The sequence below is a fragment of the Cynocephalus volans genome, chromosome 6 (assembly GCF_027409185.1).
Source record: "Cynocephalus volans isolate mCynVol1 chromosome 6, mCynVol1.pri, whole genome shotgun sequence".
NCBI lineage: Eukaryota > Metazoa > Chordata > Mammalia > Dermoptera > Cynocephalidae > Cynocephalus > Cynocephalus volans.
In genome coordinates, this window is record NC_084465.1 from 157,414,012 (window position 1) to 157,429,276 (window position 15,265).

The 15,265-nt window shown below is 38.3% G+C and overlaps 1 protein-coding gene across 1 annotated transcript in view; it reads left to right on the forward strand.

The window, feature by feature from the left end:
- MFSD14B (major facilitator superfamily domain containing 14B) overlaps window positions 1–10,456 on the forward strand; it is a 58,501-nt gene extending 48,045 nt beyond the window's left edge. Inside the window, exons 8-12 of the mRNA XM_063099368.1 lie at window positions 2,853–2,924; window positions 4,325–4,437; window positions 5,977–6,074; window positions 7,774–7,916; window positions 8,753–10,456. Coding sequence (XP_062955438.1) covers window positions 2,853–2,924; window positions 4,325–4,437; window positions 5,977–6,074; window positions 7,774–7,916; window positions 8,753–9,004 — 678 coding nt within the window. The 3' untranslated portion in view covers window positions 9,005–10,456. The remainder of the gene's footprint in view (window positions 1–2,852; window positions 2,925–4,324; window positions 4,438–5,976; window positions 6,075–7,773; window positions 7,917–8,752) is intronic.
- Window positions 10,457–15,265: the final 4,809 nt, after the last annotated feature.

Below are 15,265 nucleotides of genomic sequence, written 5' to 3' on the forward strand. Positions count from 1 at the left end.
ATCGATGCATTATTATTACTCAAAGTCCATAGGTTATATTGGGGTTCACTCTTGGTATTGTACGTCCTATGGGTTTGAACAAATGTATAGTGATATGTATCCATCATTATAGTATCATACAGAGTAGTTTCACTGCCCTAAAAATCCCTTGTGCTCCACCTGTTCATCCCCCTCCTCTCCCCCAGTCTCTGGTAACCACTGATCTCTTTATTGTCTCCATGGTTTTGCTTTTTCCAGAATGTGGTATGTTTGGAATCATACAGTATGTGGCCTTCTTAGATTGGCTTCTTTCACTTAGTAATATGCATTTAGGGTTCCTCCATGTCTTTTCATGGCTTGATAGCTCATTTCTTTTTAGCAATAGACTGGATGTACCACAGTTTATTCATTCACTTACTGAAGGATGCCTTGGTTGATTCCACGTTTTGGTAATTATGAATACAGCTGCTATAAACATCCATTTATCATAATGTTTTAAATCTTTAATGATATCTATTAAATTTCACAGACCTGGGTCTCATCCCAGCCAGCTTGCTGAGTCGTCTTCAGTAGGCTGTAGCTCAGCTACTGCTGTAGATTTGAAGGTGGCTTGTGAGCAGTAATCAAAATCTTTCCACTCCTCTGATGTTTTTCTCTTTAAGAATTTAAACCCTACTTTGTCCTCCAAAATTGATCATTGGCTTAAGGCAATTAAAACTCTTTCTCTCTCTCTCTCTCCCTCCCTCCCCTTTTCCAACTGTTCTTGAGGTCTCTGGGTTTGCTCAAGCCTAACCCACCTTGCCATTGTGTCCTGCTCAGGCCTCTTACTGGTTTCACTGGAAGGAAAGCCTTTTCCAGATGGTTTATTCCACTAGGGCAGAGCAGGACTCCTCCTAAGATAAATCTCTTTATTTTTGGAAATAGTTTTGAAGAAAACTTTGTTAAATTTTCCGTTCTGGTAGTTTTCCTCAGAGTATGAGACTAATGTAGCATATAAGTAAAACTTTCTTCCAAGCATTTCTGTTTTGCTTTGCTAATTTTTGGTGGGTGGATGCTAGAGATTTAGAGGGAAGCGTGTCAAGACAATACGTGTTTAATGTAGAAAATTATACATGCATTGATAAATAAACTATGCATTAAATTAAATATGCATTTAATTTAGAAATTAATGTAGGAAAGATGGGAAAGCCCAAGGAAGAAAGTTTTAAAAAATCAGGAAATGCAAATCAAAATAACAATGAGATACAACTTCACAGGCACTGGGATGGCTATAATTAAAAGAACAGACAAGGATGTGGAGAAATCAGAACTCTCACACATGCTGGTGGGAATGTAAAATGGTGCAGGCACTGTGGAAGAGTCTGGCAGTTATTCAAAATGTTCAACATAGAGTTACCGTATGACCGAGCAAATCTTCTCCTAGGTATATACCCATGGGAAATGAAAACACATATCTAACACAGAAACTGGTACACAAGTTATTCATAACAGCAAAAAAGTAGAAACAACCCAAATGTCCATCAGCTGATGAATGGATTAATAAATATGATCTATCCATATAATAGAATGTTGTTATTGGCAGTAAAGAGCAATGAAGGACTGATATGTGCTATAACATGGGTAAACCTGAAAAACATTATGCTAAGTAAAAGAAGCCAGTCACAAAGGACCACATATTGGGTGATTCTATTTATATGGAATGCCCAGAATAGACAAATCCATAGAGACAAGAAGTAGTTTAGTAGTTAGGGGAAGGGTAGGCTGGGGAATGGAATTCCTAATGGGTGCCGTATTTCTTTGAGGAGCGATGGTTGCCCAAATCTGTGGATCTACTAAAGCCATTGAATTGTACACTTATGATGGGTGAATTATATGGTATTTAAATTTAAATTGTATGGCATTTAAATTTATTTACAAATGTAGGCTGAGAAACGATCCCTAAAAAAAGTTTCATTTTCAGGTTCCAGTTATTTTTTATTGCATATGATTAAACGGTAATAGAAGATTAGCCATGTCAGCAGCACTGGACTGGGCAGCCAGAGGCTCTAGCCCTAGCTCTTTCTTTAGCTACTTGTGTGACTGGAAGCGAAATATTCATTTATGAAATGAGAATACTGTATAAAATAACTATTAAGGTTCTTTTTCCATATTTTGTAGAATTTCAATATAGGGCAAAATAATTTAACTTTTTTAAAACTTGATACTTAAAACATAAAACTTCTAGGCATTTCACAGCTGCTGTTAAGGTCAGAGGCTTAGAAATCATTGCCAGCTAACTTTGGCTGCTCATTAAAATCACCATGGAATCTTTTTAGAACTTACCTGTGCTGGGCCATACCCTCAGAGAGTCTGTTTAACTGGTGTCTAGTGTGTTCCAGCATCTCACTGCTCCCCTCTCAACTCGACCCTTCTTTCCCCTTCTCTGTTGTCCACGTGATTTCAGTGCGCAGCCAGAGTTGAGAGCCACTGGCTTCACTAATGAGCAAATTCTGAATTAGCAGCATCAAAAGTCAAACCATTTTGTTTCATATTCACTCTGTTCCTTGATATCTTCATGTTTGTCAATTTGTGGGTGGGGACAGAGAGGGAATATGAAACAATAGACAGACATATAAGAAAAAATATCTGAAAAAATATTATCCAAAAAAATATTTTGTAATTTATGTTGTACCTGCTTATAATAATTCCTTATATCAGATTTAGATAAAAATAACTGGTGAGATAGGTTCAGCTTTTAGCACTGCCTATTTTGCAACTGTTTTTATGAACTTTCCTCAGCTATTTATCCTATCATTTTAATAGAACACAGCATGTCTTATTAATTATTTTTATAATATATGTATTGCTACAATGTTGTCTTTTTATTTCCATAGGTCATAGGTTTTGGATCTGTTAAAATTGCAGCATTCATAGCTATGGTAGGAATTCTGTCTATTGTGGCTCAGGTGAGTGTCATTTTACCCATACTTTTTTTTTTTTAAATACTTTTACCCTGATAACCATAGATTCACAGGAAGGCACATATAAAAGTTCAGGGAGATCCCCTAAACTGCTACCTCCATCCCATATCACCTGCCATGGTAACATCTTTTACAATTATAATGTAATATCAGATCCAGGAACCTGACATGGATATAGTCCACAAAACCATTCATTTTTTAATAGAATGTTGACATTATGATTTAGGAGGAATTAAATACAACTTTCAGTGCTTTTTAGAATATTTGTCGTAACTCTGCTGAGCCAGTTCTTTTGCTTTTACAACGACCAAAACCATAAATAATTACAGTCTAACTCTAGATATTGCAAAACTAACTTAACCGGAAGAATGTTTGTGTTATTTTAATGTTGAAAAGTAAGTAGAAATGAAAATCAGTAACTATTCCAACCCCAGCTGTCCCCAGGACTGAAGAAATGTGAATCACTGTATTTGAATGTTTGCAACATGTAAAAAGCATTAACTGTTTCCCCATCTGTTATCAATGTAGGACTACACAGGGCAGGGCCTCTGTCCTTTAAAGTAGTTACTGTTTTGTGTAGGTACATTAACTGTGTCATATGGGACTGCTGAGAGGCGCTTTCCCTGCAGTGGCTACCAGGCTGAGTGGAGCTCTCCTGTGATAACTCTCTTAAGGAGAAAAGAGAAGGCTGTGAAACTGTTTCACCCAAATGCTATAACTGACAAGGCTCATGGGGATGCATCAAGGCAAAGGCCTTTTACTTTTTTTTATCTTTGCTGAACCATGTTAGCAAATGTAAATTATGTTAAACTTTCAAGTTGATCATGATTTTGATTTGTTTTTTACATTAACCCTAGTTAGTTGATTATCCTAGAGTCGTTATCCTACTCCTTTTCACTGTCTCAACTAGTTGTATTTTGCAGAGTATATATTTGTTAAAATTAAACTTATATCAGTCCCAACTTTGAACCTCCAGTAAACTGAGCTGCCAGTAAAAGCCCACATATTCTTGTAAATGCTCAGCAGGGGTTTGCTGATCACTGATAGTTAAGTGACTGGTGTTTCTCAAAGAGACTGAGATATGTCCCTCTCAGTCATGATAACTGCTCAATGGTTGTGATAATCTTTTGGGAAGTACCAGCACAGCACCAGGTAGACAGGCTTCTCAGGGAGGAGGCTGAAGGTCCTGAGACCACAGTTGGTTCAGGAGTCCCTGCAACTCCACACCTGTAGAGATACATCAGTACCACCTAGTCGCAGGGTCACAGGTCAAGCACTGTGCCCTGAGAGGTCCTTGGTCATTGGTGAGTGGGCTTCACTGACAGCTTGCATTCAAATTCTGTGTGTTCACTTTGTTTCTCAGGGTTGTCTCCTTTACTTTGCAGACAGTCTTTCTTAGCATCTTGATGAGATCATTAGGGAATAAGAATACTGTCCTCCTTGGCTTGGGCTTCCAGATGCTCCAGCTAGCCTGGTACGGTTTTGGATCTCAGGCCTGGTAAGCCTCACCCTTAGATTCTCATGAACTAACAGACAGATGCATCTTAGAGGAGCTGTAGCTGGTTAAGTGTGATGAGAAGGAAGCAGGGATTATTTTATTGGTTTGGTGTATTCAACATTTCAAAAGCCGTTAGGCTTTGATTTGGGGAAGGGTGGAGCTAGGTAATTCCAGATTATTTGTAAAGATTGCCTTCAACTCAGCAGGCTTTCACTTAATCGTTGCTTAAGTGAATGTGTGTTCCTCTTTCCCTGACCCCCAATAAAGTTTCACATCTACTTTTTAAACACATTTGCCAGTTTTTAATGACATTGCATATAGTCTAAAAACAAGAAGACAGGAAAAATGACTGATTATAGCAAGCTTCACTGCGATAATTGAATGACCTTCGGCAATAGCATAACCTTTATAAAATAAAGTATTTGAGTGAGGTGAACACTAAGATCTCTTCCAAAACCACATGTATCCTGAGGCAGTTATTACTACTAGCATATTAGATTCCCATAGACAGGAAGGGAGTTCAAAATAAGCCTGTGGAATAAGAAGAAATAAAAAGAATACTGAGTTTCATTTCATTTTGTGGCAAGTTTCTCTATGTACCTGGTTGCTACATACCAGCATGCCAGTGTCCATTTTCAATATTAGCATTCATCCTCATTTTGCACACATGATGGACAAGTAAATTTAGAAGAACTAGAAATGCTTTAGCGGTCAGTGGTTAATTTGGGGATCAAATACTGTGCCCATTCTGTAGTTCTCAATTTCGTTTGAACTACTTCCTCTGTTTTTCTTTCTGTATGACTTTTTACCAGATCAACTTGGTTGATTCTTCTTGTTCTTTTTGATTTTGGTCCTGTGAACTTTGGTTCAGTAGCTGATTCAGTCAAACTCATGCAGCATTGTCCCGAAAAAACTTGGTCATCATGAAGCGTATTTCTTTTTCGATAAGGACCATCCCGAAGGCCATCTGGCTAGGTGGGTCACGAGCCCAGTTGGGGCCTCACTTTGCTTGCGCTTCACAGTGACACACACTGAAGCCTCTTTCATTGAGAAAAGAACAAACATCCAAGGGAAGCAGGCTGTTTCCTCAGTTGGTGGCACATTATGCTGTGCTGAGGGGGAGCAAACCACAGTGTGAAGCAGAGCCTCTGAGAAGTACAAGGAGAAAAGAAGAAAGTCAGTGGGGAAAATGTGGTATTTACAGAAACAAAAGAAATCTCCTTATGAACTTTATCAAGCTGATGTCTAAAGATGGTAATAGGGAAACCAGGGAGAAGAAAATATTTTGAAAGAAGTAAAATAAATGAAGCTTTCCCAGACCTTCTTTCCCTGTGCCAGCCCGTGAAGTGATTAGTATTGACAGTGTGATGTGCAACCTTCTAGGTTAAAAACAAATCCATTTTCAAAAGGGGAAAAATAAGTAAAACTTAACATGAGAGAACAGAAGACATTTGTACTTTTGCCACTGATGACTGTGTCCTGAACAGTGAACTCCTTGGGCTGGTCTGTACCTGACCACAGCCTGACTTGTCATTGCAGGATGATGTGGGCAGCGGGGACTGTGGCTGCCATGTCCAGCATCACCTTTCCAGCAGTCAGTGCCCTCGTCTCTCGGAATGCAGAGTCGGATCAGCAAGGTGAGGTCACTGCCCCTGGCTGTTTTCCTCCTTCAGCTGAGACCTCCCTGCTGGAAGCATGAGAAGCTTTGAGCGCACCACATCGACAGCAGGAGGTGACAGCTATGTGGTCTCATCTCAAGGATCCATGCCTATTAACTTTGCCAAATAGGAAAATTCTCTTTTCCTCCCTACATGGGTCTTATACTCATATTTTTAAAACTTGGACTCAGCAGTTCAGATTACTAAGAATTAGGGATAGAATTTTCCTTTTTGGTTTTGATTCTTCTTTTGTCTGTTACCATCAGAATTAACCAGACTATACTCACATTTTAACAGATGTCTATTAAATAATGATAGTCCAGTCAGGAATGAGTTATTTATTTAATAACTTTAATCACTGAAATTTCTTTAATTTGAAATAACTCAAAGTCAGTGAGCTTAATTAAAGAAATGGTTCTTTGAGAGGATAACGAAAGAAATAAATCTGTGTGGTTGTTTCTAATTGGATGCAGAGTGAGAGATGAAATTGAAATTAAAACTGCTCTGTGGAGAGTAGAATCTTATTCTGTCCTTCCTGTGCCTCTGCTTCCCTTTCAGGCAGTTTCTACTGCCGGAATTAATCATTTTTCTTCTCCATCTCCAAATGGCTCACCTTACTGTAGTCAGGAAGTAGAGAATTTTAGAGGAAAAATTTTTTAAATGCCTAACAGCCCTTTTAAAAGTTTCAATAAAATATTAGATTGGAAAAGATAGTTTATTCATCGTATCTATTTTTCTCATCAGAAATTAGCCATCTTATTCATATTCATTTTTAAATAGTGTCACTTGCAGACCACCGATTCTGTATGACACCCCAGGGTAGCTCATCCTCGGGAGGTGTTCTGTCTGAAGTGAAGGCGTGAACTGATGGATGACTGGCACTGCCTTGGTGTCTGACAGACCCTGTCCTATCATTTGGGATATGAATTTTCTTTGGCTGTTTTTATACCTATATGTATTAATACAGATGTTTCTACATGTCAGCATATAAAACTTTTGAAACACATTGTATTAGGCTGGATTATATGTGACCATTTTTTGACTTGCAGAAAGATCTATTTCATATGGTTGAAGCTAATTTTTTATCTGCAGTGTTAGAAAGTAAAGATATCTAGAAATTGGCACTTCTGGAATTTTTCAGTGCAGATCTACAGGGAGATGGGTCCAGAATGCAGACAACAGCCATGAGGGTGGAGTCTGCCTGCAGGGATTGCTCTGTATTCACATGTGGCTGCCAGAGGTGAAGGGCAGATTTTTATTGTAATAGCACGTTAAATGAGCAGAACAGGGAAATCTCTATCCACAGAAAAGTGAAAATTACCTGAAATCATGGGGGAATATTAAATTTTTTATTTTATTATTTCCTATTTATAGATCTCGCTGGTACGGGGAATTCGATCCCCAAAGGACTTCAGAAACATCACTGTCATTTCATCTCCTTATAGATCTTAGGACAGAGAGTGAGGACAACATTAAATGGATATAGTAAAACCAAGAAAATATTTGTGCAATGAATGAAAATATGATGGGCAAAATCCTCCGAATCTACTTTTCTCAGCATGCTTTCTACTGAGTCCAGCTGAATCAGTATTTCATAGTTTATTAGAAAGTACTGTTAAGCTCCAAATCTTGGGGTGCTTTTCTGACAAGACTGACTCCCTTCTCTGTTCTGATTTAGGAGTTGCCCAGGGGATCATAACTGGAATAAGAGGACTATGCAATGGCTTGGGGCCAGCACTGTACGGCTTCATATTCTATATGTTCCACGTGGAACTGACTGAGTTGGGCCCAGAGTTGAACTCTGACAATGTTGCCCTGCAGGTAATTTGGTGATGTGTAATTTTGTAACGATTGTGTGTCTGGTTATAGCAAAATCTTGTTACCTTAAATTTGGAGAGCATTCTTAACTTGTATATTATTATTGTATTTGACAGCACTAAGTGCTATGTTCGTTGCTACCTGGAATCAGGGAGGCATCATTTCAGTGACATAATGTCTCGTATAAAAGATTTGTTTTAACTTTGTTCAGATTCTGTTTTCACTTACACAATCAGTGTGATCAGAATGCCATTCTCTGGCTAGCCCAGGCTAAATAAAATATGAAATGACCTAAAACTTGAGCTAGAGAGCTTTTTCTAGTATTTATTTGAAATTTTTTCCCTTTCCTTCTAAGCAATGTTTAGTGTAGATTTCTGTACAAAACTGGAATTAATGTTCATGTACAGAAATGCACAATCTGAGGCCACAGTATGGGATTGTAGATAAACAACTCTCAAAGTTTGGTTAAGCTATTTAGAAGTGGTGCAAAGAGTGATTAGTTGCCCTCTGTCATATTCCAAACACCAAGCTCTATTAGAGTTTGTTTGACATTAATGAAACATTTTCTCATAAGAAACTCACTTTTTTTGCCGAGCCCGTGGCGCACTCGTGAGAGTGCGGCGCTGGGAGCACAGCGACGCTCCCGCCGCGGGTTCGGATCCTATATAGGAATGGCTGGTGCGCTCACTGGCTAAGTGCCGGTCACGAAAAAGACAAAAAAAAAAAAAAAAAAAAGAAACTCACTTTTTGGTGGTGTGTTTTGGGGTCATCCAGGACCAATTTGCGGTTTAAAAGACTAACTGAATTCTTTGTCTCTACTTGTTTCCCACACCCATCAGGGAGCTGTCGTCCCAGGCCCACCATTTTTATTTGGGGCCTGTATAGTTCTTACATCTTTTCTGGTTGCCTTATTCATCCCTGAATATAGTAAAGCCAGTGGAGTTCAAAAACACAGCAACAGCATCAGCGGCAGCCTGACCAACACTCCAGAACGGGGCAGTGAGGAGGACATTGAGCCACTGCTGCAAGACAACAGCATCTGGGAGCTCTCTTCCTTTGAGGAGGCTGGGAATCAGTGCACTGAGCTGTAAACTCAGCAGAAAGGAGGCTCTGCGGATACCGTCTCTGAGAGCTGTGGAGAGAGCCACTCCACATGGAGACTTCTTGGTGCTGGGGAGAGATGCTAGTGGTGTCCTTCAGGGCCAAGTTTGATAATTGACCCCTCCATCCCTCTGCCCACTTTCCTCTTACTCCTCATTCTTTCTCTTCCATTCCTTTTATTCCATTCTTTTTCTTTCAGTTGTGTGCATTAGAACAAGGTAATGTGCAACTCTCAAGGTTATCTGGAATCAAATAGAAAAAGTATGATCTCTGGTAGAAAGGATGAGTATAAAAAGTTTTCTTTTTATAACTCTGGAGTAACAGTGACAGCAGTCTTTCCATGCCCTTTTTAGCAGAAGGTGCAGGATTGTAGTGGAACTACCATCTCTGGCAAGATTTCGTGTAAAAAAAAAAAGAAAAGAAAAGAAAAATTCCTTCCTGTTTCTCTAAATTATTCTTTCTTAGCCCGTAGGTGTTGATGAGTGGCCACTCTGAAGAGTCACTCATTATCAGGGATCTGTTGCCTTTGTTCAAAGATCAATCAAAAACCTAATTTTATTGTCCCTTTATTTTCTTTATTTACAATTCTTGGCTAGAATGAAATTCAGCATATGCACCTCTGGACATTAATAATGTTGATCACCGATTACCTTTACCAGATGGACGTTTTTCTTATAAATTTCAGTCATGTAGAACTTGCAACTCAACTTTCTGGACCTAGTGTCCTGGTCAGATCCAAGGTGATTTTACAGGAGAAAAAAACACATCAGCCATTCTGGTGGCAACAGAAATTGGAGGGTGCTTCTAAAAAATTTTTTTAACAATTTGGACATTCCTAAATGAGGATGAGAATTAGTAACTGGATACCAGTGGAGTTGATGTCCAGGTTCAGACTCATAATGCTCCTTCCTTCATCTTCCATTTCTTGCTTCTCAACCAGTTTTTCTCATCCATCACACTCTTGCCTTAACTGCTCTGTTGTATGCATTTGTTTTCAATTAATCTTTATTTCAATCTATTTATATGACTTTTGAATCTCATGGGCATACGCACATCAAATTCCTTTCTAAAATATGATGGTATAGTGAAGCTAAGTTTCACAATAGTGTCTTGCTAATTTTTTGAGATGTTTTATGGACAAAGAAAAATTTACAAATTTATATGTATTTTCTGCACCAGTAAATGGACCATTAACTAGGGCCCACCTCTAACAGAGCACTCCTTTGAAAGTTTTATAGGTATGAAATATATGTAGATATTTGTAAGGGGTTTTTTTTTTTTTTTTAATGGGGTGCTTGTAAATCTTGTATTTATAAATGTAATGAAGGTATTGACAGAAAAAATATATACAACTTTTATAAAGGATTGTGTACTGACTGAATATGTTTAAAAGGAAATATATTTTGAAACCTGTTCTGCCATGAACAGAGGTAACGTATCTTTTTACTATGCTGTTGGTTTTTAGGTTAAGCTTCCTAATGCATAATAAATTTGCAATGGATACTTTTATGTCGTGTGTGTGTGTGTGTGTGTGTGTGTGTGTGTGTGTGTGTTGTGTGTGTGTGTGTGTGTGTGTTGTGTGTGTGTGTGTGTGTGTGTGTGTGTTTTAAAGCAAGTAGTAGTATTGCTTTTTCAGATGGTTTTCAACTAAGCTGAGTTGCATATTTTCAAAACAATTTTATTTTTAACAAACTTCCTTCAAAATCTCGATCATAACTTTTTTTTATTTTTGAAAAGCAAGGATAGGAACAGATATTTGTACACCCTTGTTATAAGCAGCATTATTCACCACAGCTAAAAGGTGGGAAAAAACCCAAATACTATTGACTGATGGATGGATGGATAAACAACTATGGTCTATCTGTACAATGGAATATTATTCAGCCTTAAAAAGGGAGGAAATTCTGACACATGCTACAAAATGGATAAACATTGAAGACATTATGCTAAGTGAAATAAGACAGTCACAAAAAGATAAATACTATATTGATTCCATTAATATTAGGTACCTAGAGTAGTCACATTCATAGAGACAGAGAAAGTAGAATGGTGGTTGCCAGGGGCTGAGGGGGCAACTTATTATTTGATGGGTATAGAGTTTTATTTTGGAAGAAGAGAAAAGTCCTGATGATGGTGGTGGTGATGGGCCGCACAATGATGTGACTATACTTAATGCCACTGAACTATACCCTTAAAAATGGTAAATTTTATGTATATTTTACAATTTTTAAAAATGCTCTCATGGCATCTTTGTTTTTTACCACTGCTTATCATAATTGTAGTTACCCATTTTAACAACTATCCCAGAATAACAAATATTTTTTATTAAATTTTTAAAATTGCGATAAAATTCATGTAACATAAAATTCACAATTTTAACCATTTAAAAATGTCAAATTCCATGGTTTTTAGTATATTCACAAAGTTATACAACTATCAGCACCTTCTAATTCTTGAACATTTTCATCACCCCAAAAAGAAATCCCATACTCATTAGCAGTCACTCCCAGTTCTCTCTTCCCCCATTGCCTGGCAGCCAATAATCTGTCTTTAAGAAATTTTCCTGTTTCCTGCATTTCATCTGAATGGAAGCATACAGTATGTGACCTTTTATGTCTGGTTGCTTTCACATAGCATGTTTTCAAGGTTCATGCATGTTGTAGCATGTGTCAAAATTGTATCCCTTTTAAAGGCTGAATAATAAATATTCCATTGTATGTGTATACCACATTTTGTTTATTAGTCAGTTGATGGACATTTGGGTTTTTTCCCCTCTTTGGCTATTATGACTAATGCTCGTATCAACATTAATATACAAGTTTTTGTACAAACGTTTTCAATTCTTCCTAGATGTATACCTGGGAATAGAATCGCTGGGTTATGTGATAACTGCGTAGCTATTTGAAGAACCACCAAACTGTTTTCCACAGCTGCTGTGCACTTTAATTCCCATCAGCGATGTAAAGGGCTTCAGTTTCTCCATGTCCTTGCCAACACTGGTTATTTCCTGTTTTGTTGTTTATAGCCATTCTAGTAGGTTTGAAGTGGTGTCTCATTGTGGCTTTGATTTGCACTTCCCTAGTGACTAATGATGTTGAGCATCTTTTCATGTGCTTGTTTGCCTTTTGTACACTTTTTGTAGAAGTCTATTTAAGTCTTTTGCCAATTTTTTAATTGGGATGTTTGTCTTTCTGTTGTAAGAGATCTTTGTAAATTCTGGATACTAGAGTCTTATCAGAGACATGATTTGCAAAATTTTCTCTCATTCCATGGATGTCTATTTACTTTTTTTTCTTTTTTCTTTTTCTATCCATCTTCTTAGTAGTGTTCTTTGATGCACAAGTTTTAAATTTTGATGAAATCTAATTTATCTATTTTTTCTTTTGTTGCTTATGTTTTTGGTGCCATGTCTAAGAATACATCACCAAATCCAAGGTCATGAAGATTGACCCCATCTTTTCTTCTGATAATTTTATAGTTTTAGCTCTTACATTTAGGCCTTAGACACATCTTGAATTAATTTTTGTATGTGTTATCAGGTAGGGATCCAGCTTTATTATTTTGCATGTGGATATTTAGTGATCCCTGCACCACTTGTTGAAGAGACTATTCTTTCTTCATTGAATGGTCTTGGCACCTTTGTCAAAAATCAGTTGACCATAGATATATGGGGCTGTTTCCTAAGTTTTATTTCTATTCCAATGGTCTGTGTCTGTTTTTATACCACTACCACCTGATTTTGATTACTGTAGCTTTATACTAAGTATTGAAATCAGGAAGTGTGAGTCTTTCAACTTTATTCTTTTCCAACAGTGTTTTGGCTTTTTGATATCCCTTGTGATTCCGTATGAATTTTGGTTTTGGCTTTTCTATTTCTGCCACATACACACAAAAAAATGGAGAGTTGGGATTTTCATAGAGGTTGGATTGAATCTGTAGATCACTTTGGGGTATTGTCATCTTAATTTTTTTTTTTTTTAATCTTTTAAGAAATCCTAGTTAGGGATTTATTTTCATCTATAATTAAACTTATAAAGACATTTGTACTTAAATTTTCTGGACAATATGTAGGAAAAATTTTAAGTGCAATTTTTTTTTGGTTGACTTTTTCTCTTCATTTTGGAGCTTTTTTCCTTGCTTCTTTGCATGCTTGGTAATCTTTGATTGGATGCCAGACACTGTAAACTCCCTGTTGAATCCAGGAAGTCTTCATGAAGTGTGGTTTGAGCTGAATTTTGAAGGCCGTGTATGGATTAAATAGTGAAATGAGGGGGTATTTAAAGAGGAATCAGCAGGTGCAAAGGACGTGAGGCATATAAGGCTTTGTGTTTTTAAGAAGATAAAGGGATTGTGGTGTGACTGGAGCAAATGATGAAATGGAGAATCATATATGATTCTGGGGCTGAAAGTGTGGGCATACCATGCCCTACCTTCTACGGTCCTGATCTGGGGGCAATAATAATCCTTTAAGGGTTTCAAGCAATCTCAGATTTTCAGAAAAATCACTCTGGCTTCAGTGTGGAGAGCAGCTTGGCTGGGGTTTCAGGATAGGAGAGGTGGACAAGTTAGAAAGAGGGACAGACATGGTTTGGACCAGAATGGGAGCAGATGGAGAGAGGTAGGGCACAAGATGGAGGGTGGTTCTTGTCCTTCCTGTGTGCACCCTGTCACATCAGTCACCGAGTGCAGGTAAACCCCTTCCTAGGGGGAATATTAGTTTCTCAGAGAAATATATTTCTTACTGCTATGTTCATAAGTATCATTTTTTCTTAGAATTTTGAACACTGCATATAGAACCTCTGAAAGGGAACCTATTTATTCACTTATACCCAGGAAGGACTCCAGTGAGTCTCTTCTGATGTTTGCCCAAGAATTCTCTTAAAACGTTCAGTAATGAAAAACCTCATTTCAAAGGCCTAGTTTAATATTTCTCAAACTCGAGTGTGCATAGAATCACTTTATGAGCTCCTTCAAACACAGACTTCAGGTCCCAGTCCCCAGAGTTTCTGATTCACTAAGTCTGGAGTGGAGCCTGAGATTCCAACCTCTATGAAGATGGCAGCTGATGCTGATGTTGCTGGCCCAGGGACCACAGTGTGAGAACCACTAGTTAATTTGAGGCAGCATAGCCAGGAGGTGAACTTTCTGGACTTGACACAAGACTCTGCCCCTTTGTAGAGATGTGAATTATGCAAGTTGCTCAGCTCCCTGTGAATGAGGAATGTTGGTAAAGCTTTAGGACAGATGCAGAATGAGGGTATAAAAGCTTTTATGAATAGGAAAATAAGTTTTATGTGCCTAGAATATGCTACAGTTTTCAGTGTACAGAGGGACTGACAATGCTTTCAGTTTGTTCTTGGAGAAAACTAGTCAAAATTCAATGTGATATCATGATGGAAATCTCCAGGCAACAGGCTTCGAGAGGACCCAAGCTCTGCTCCATCTCCATCTCCTCGGTTTGGGTAATTTCCCAGTAGGACTGAACATTAGGTGAGGGGACACTGTCTCTCCCATATTGCCTGGATTCCCATGACCTTGCCTGCCTCTACCCAGGGAGTCACAACTAGAGAGAAGCAATTGATCAGGAGGCAGAGAGCTGACTCACTCACATGGTGTGCTGTGGGCAAGCTTTGCCAAGTGGCACGAGCCACAGGGTTTCTGAAACAGAAAGACTGCCTGTGCTGGCTGCTGGCCCACCTTGAGACAGTTGCTGTGGCAAGAGGAGGCATGGAAAGAAAATGTCCATAGAATACCCCATCTTCCAAGTTTTAGATTTCCCCAGACTCCTTAGCAGTAGCAATGCATGGCTCATCTACACCTTCCATTTCTGAAATTTCCATGGATATACAAATGCTCTTTAACTGGGACCTGTGTATGGGAATCACATAGTTTTCCAGAGTAACCCAAGGGTCTGGGCAGGGGGGGAGAGAAAATGAAACCACCCATCAATCAGCCTGCCCAGCCCTCAGATCTGGTCCTGAGGGCGGGTCCCATGTTAGACAGGCAAACCGTTTTCCCATGTCCTCTTTGGAAAGTGAGAGCCAGAGATTAGCAGTCTTCCTACATTTTTTTAAAAACCATATTACCAGCTGTTATATAAAATATCCCTAAGTTGGGATTGTTCATAACAGAAATGTAAAACATATTTAAACTCTTTAAGATATGATTGAAGATCTTGAATCAAGCTTTAAAACTAAAGTAACTTTGAAATAAGGTCCAAGTCGGAACATTTGGTGACGGATCTTAATTAG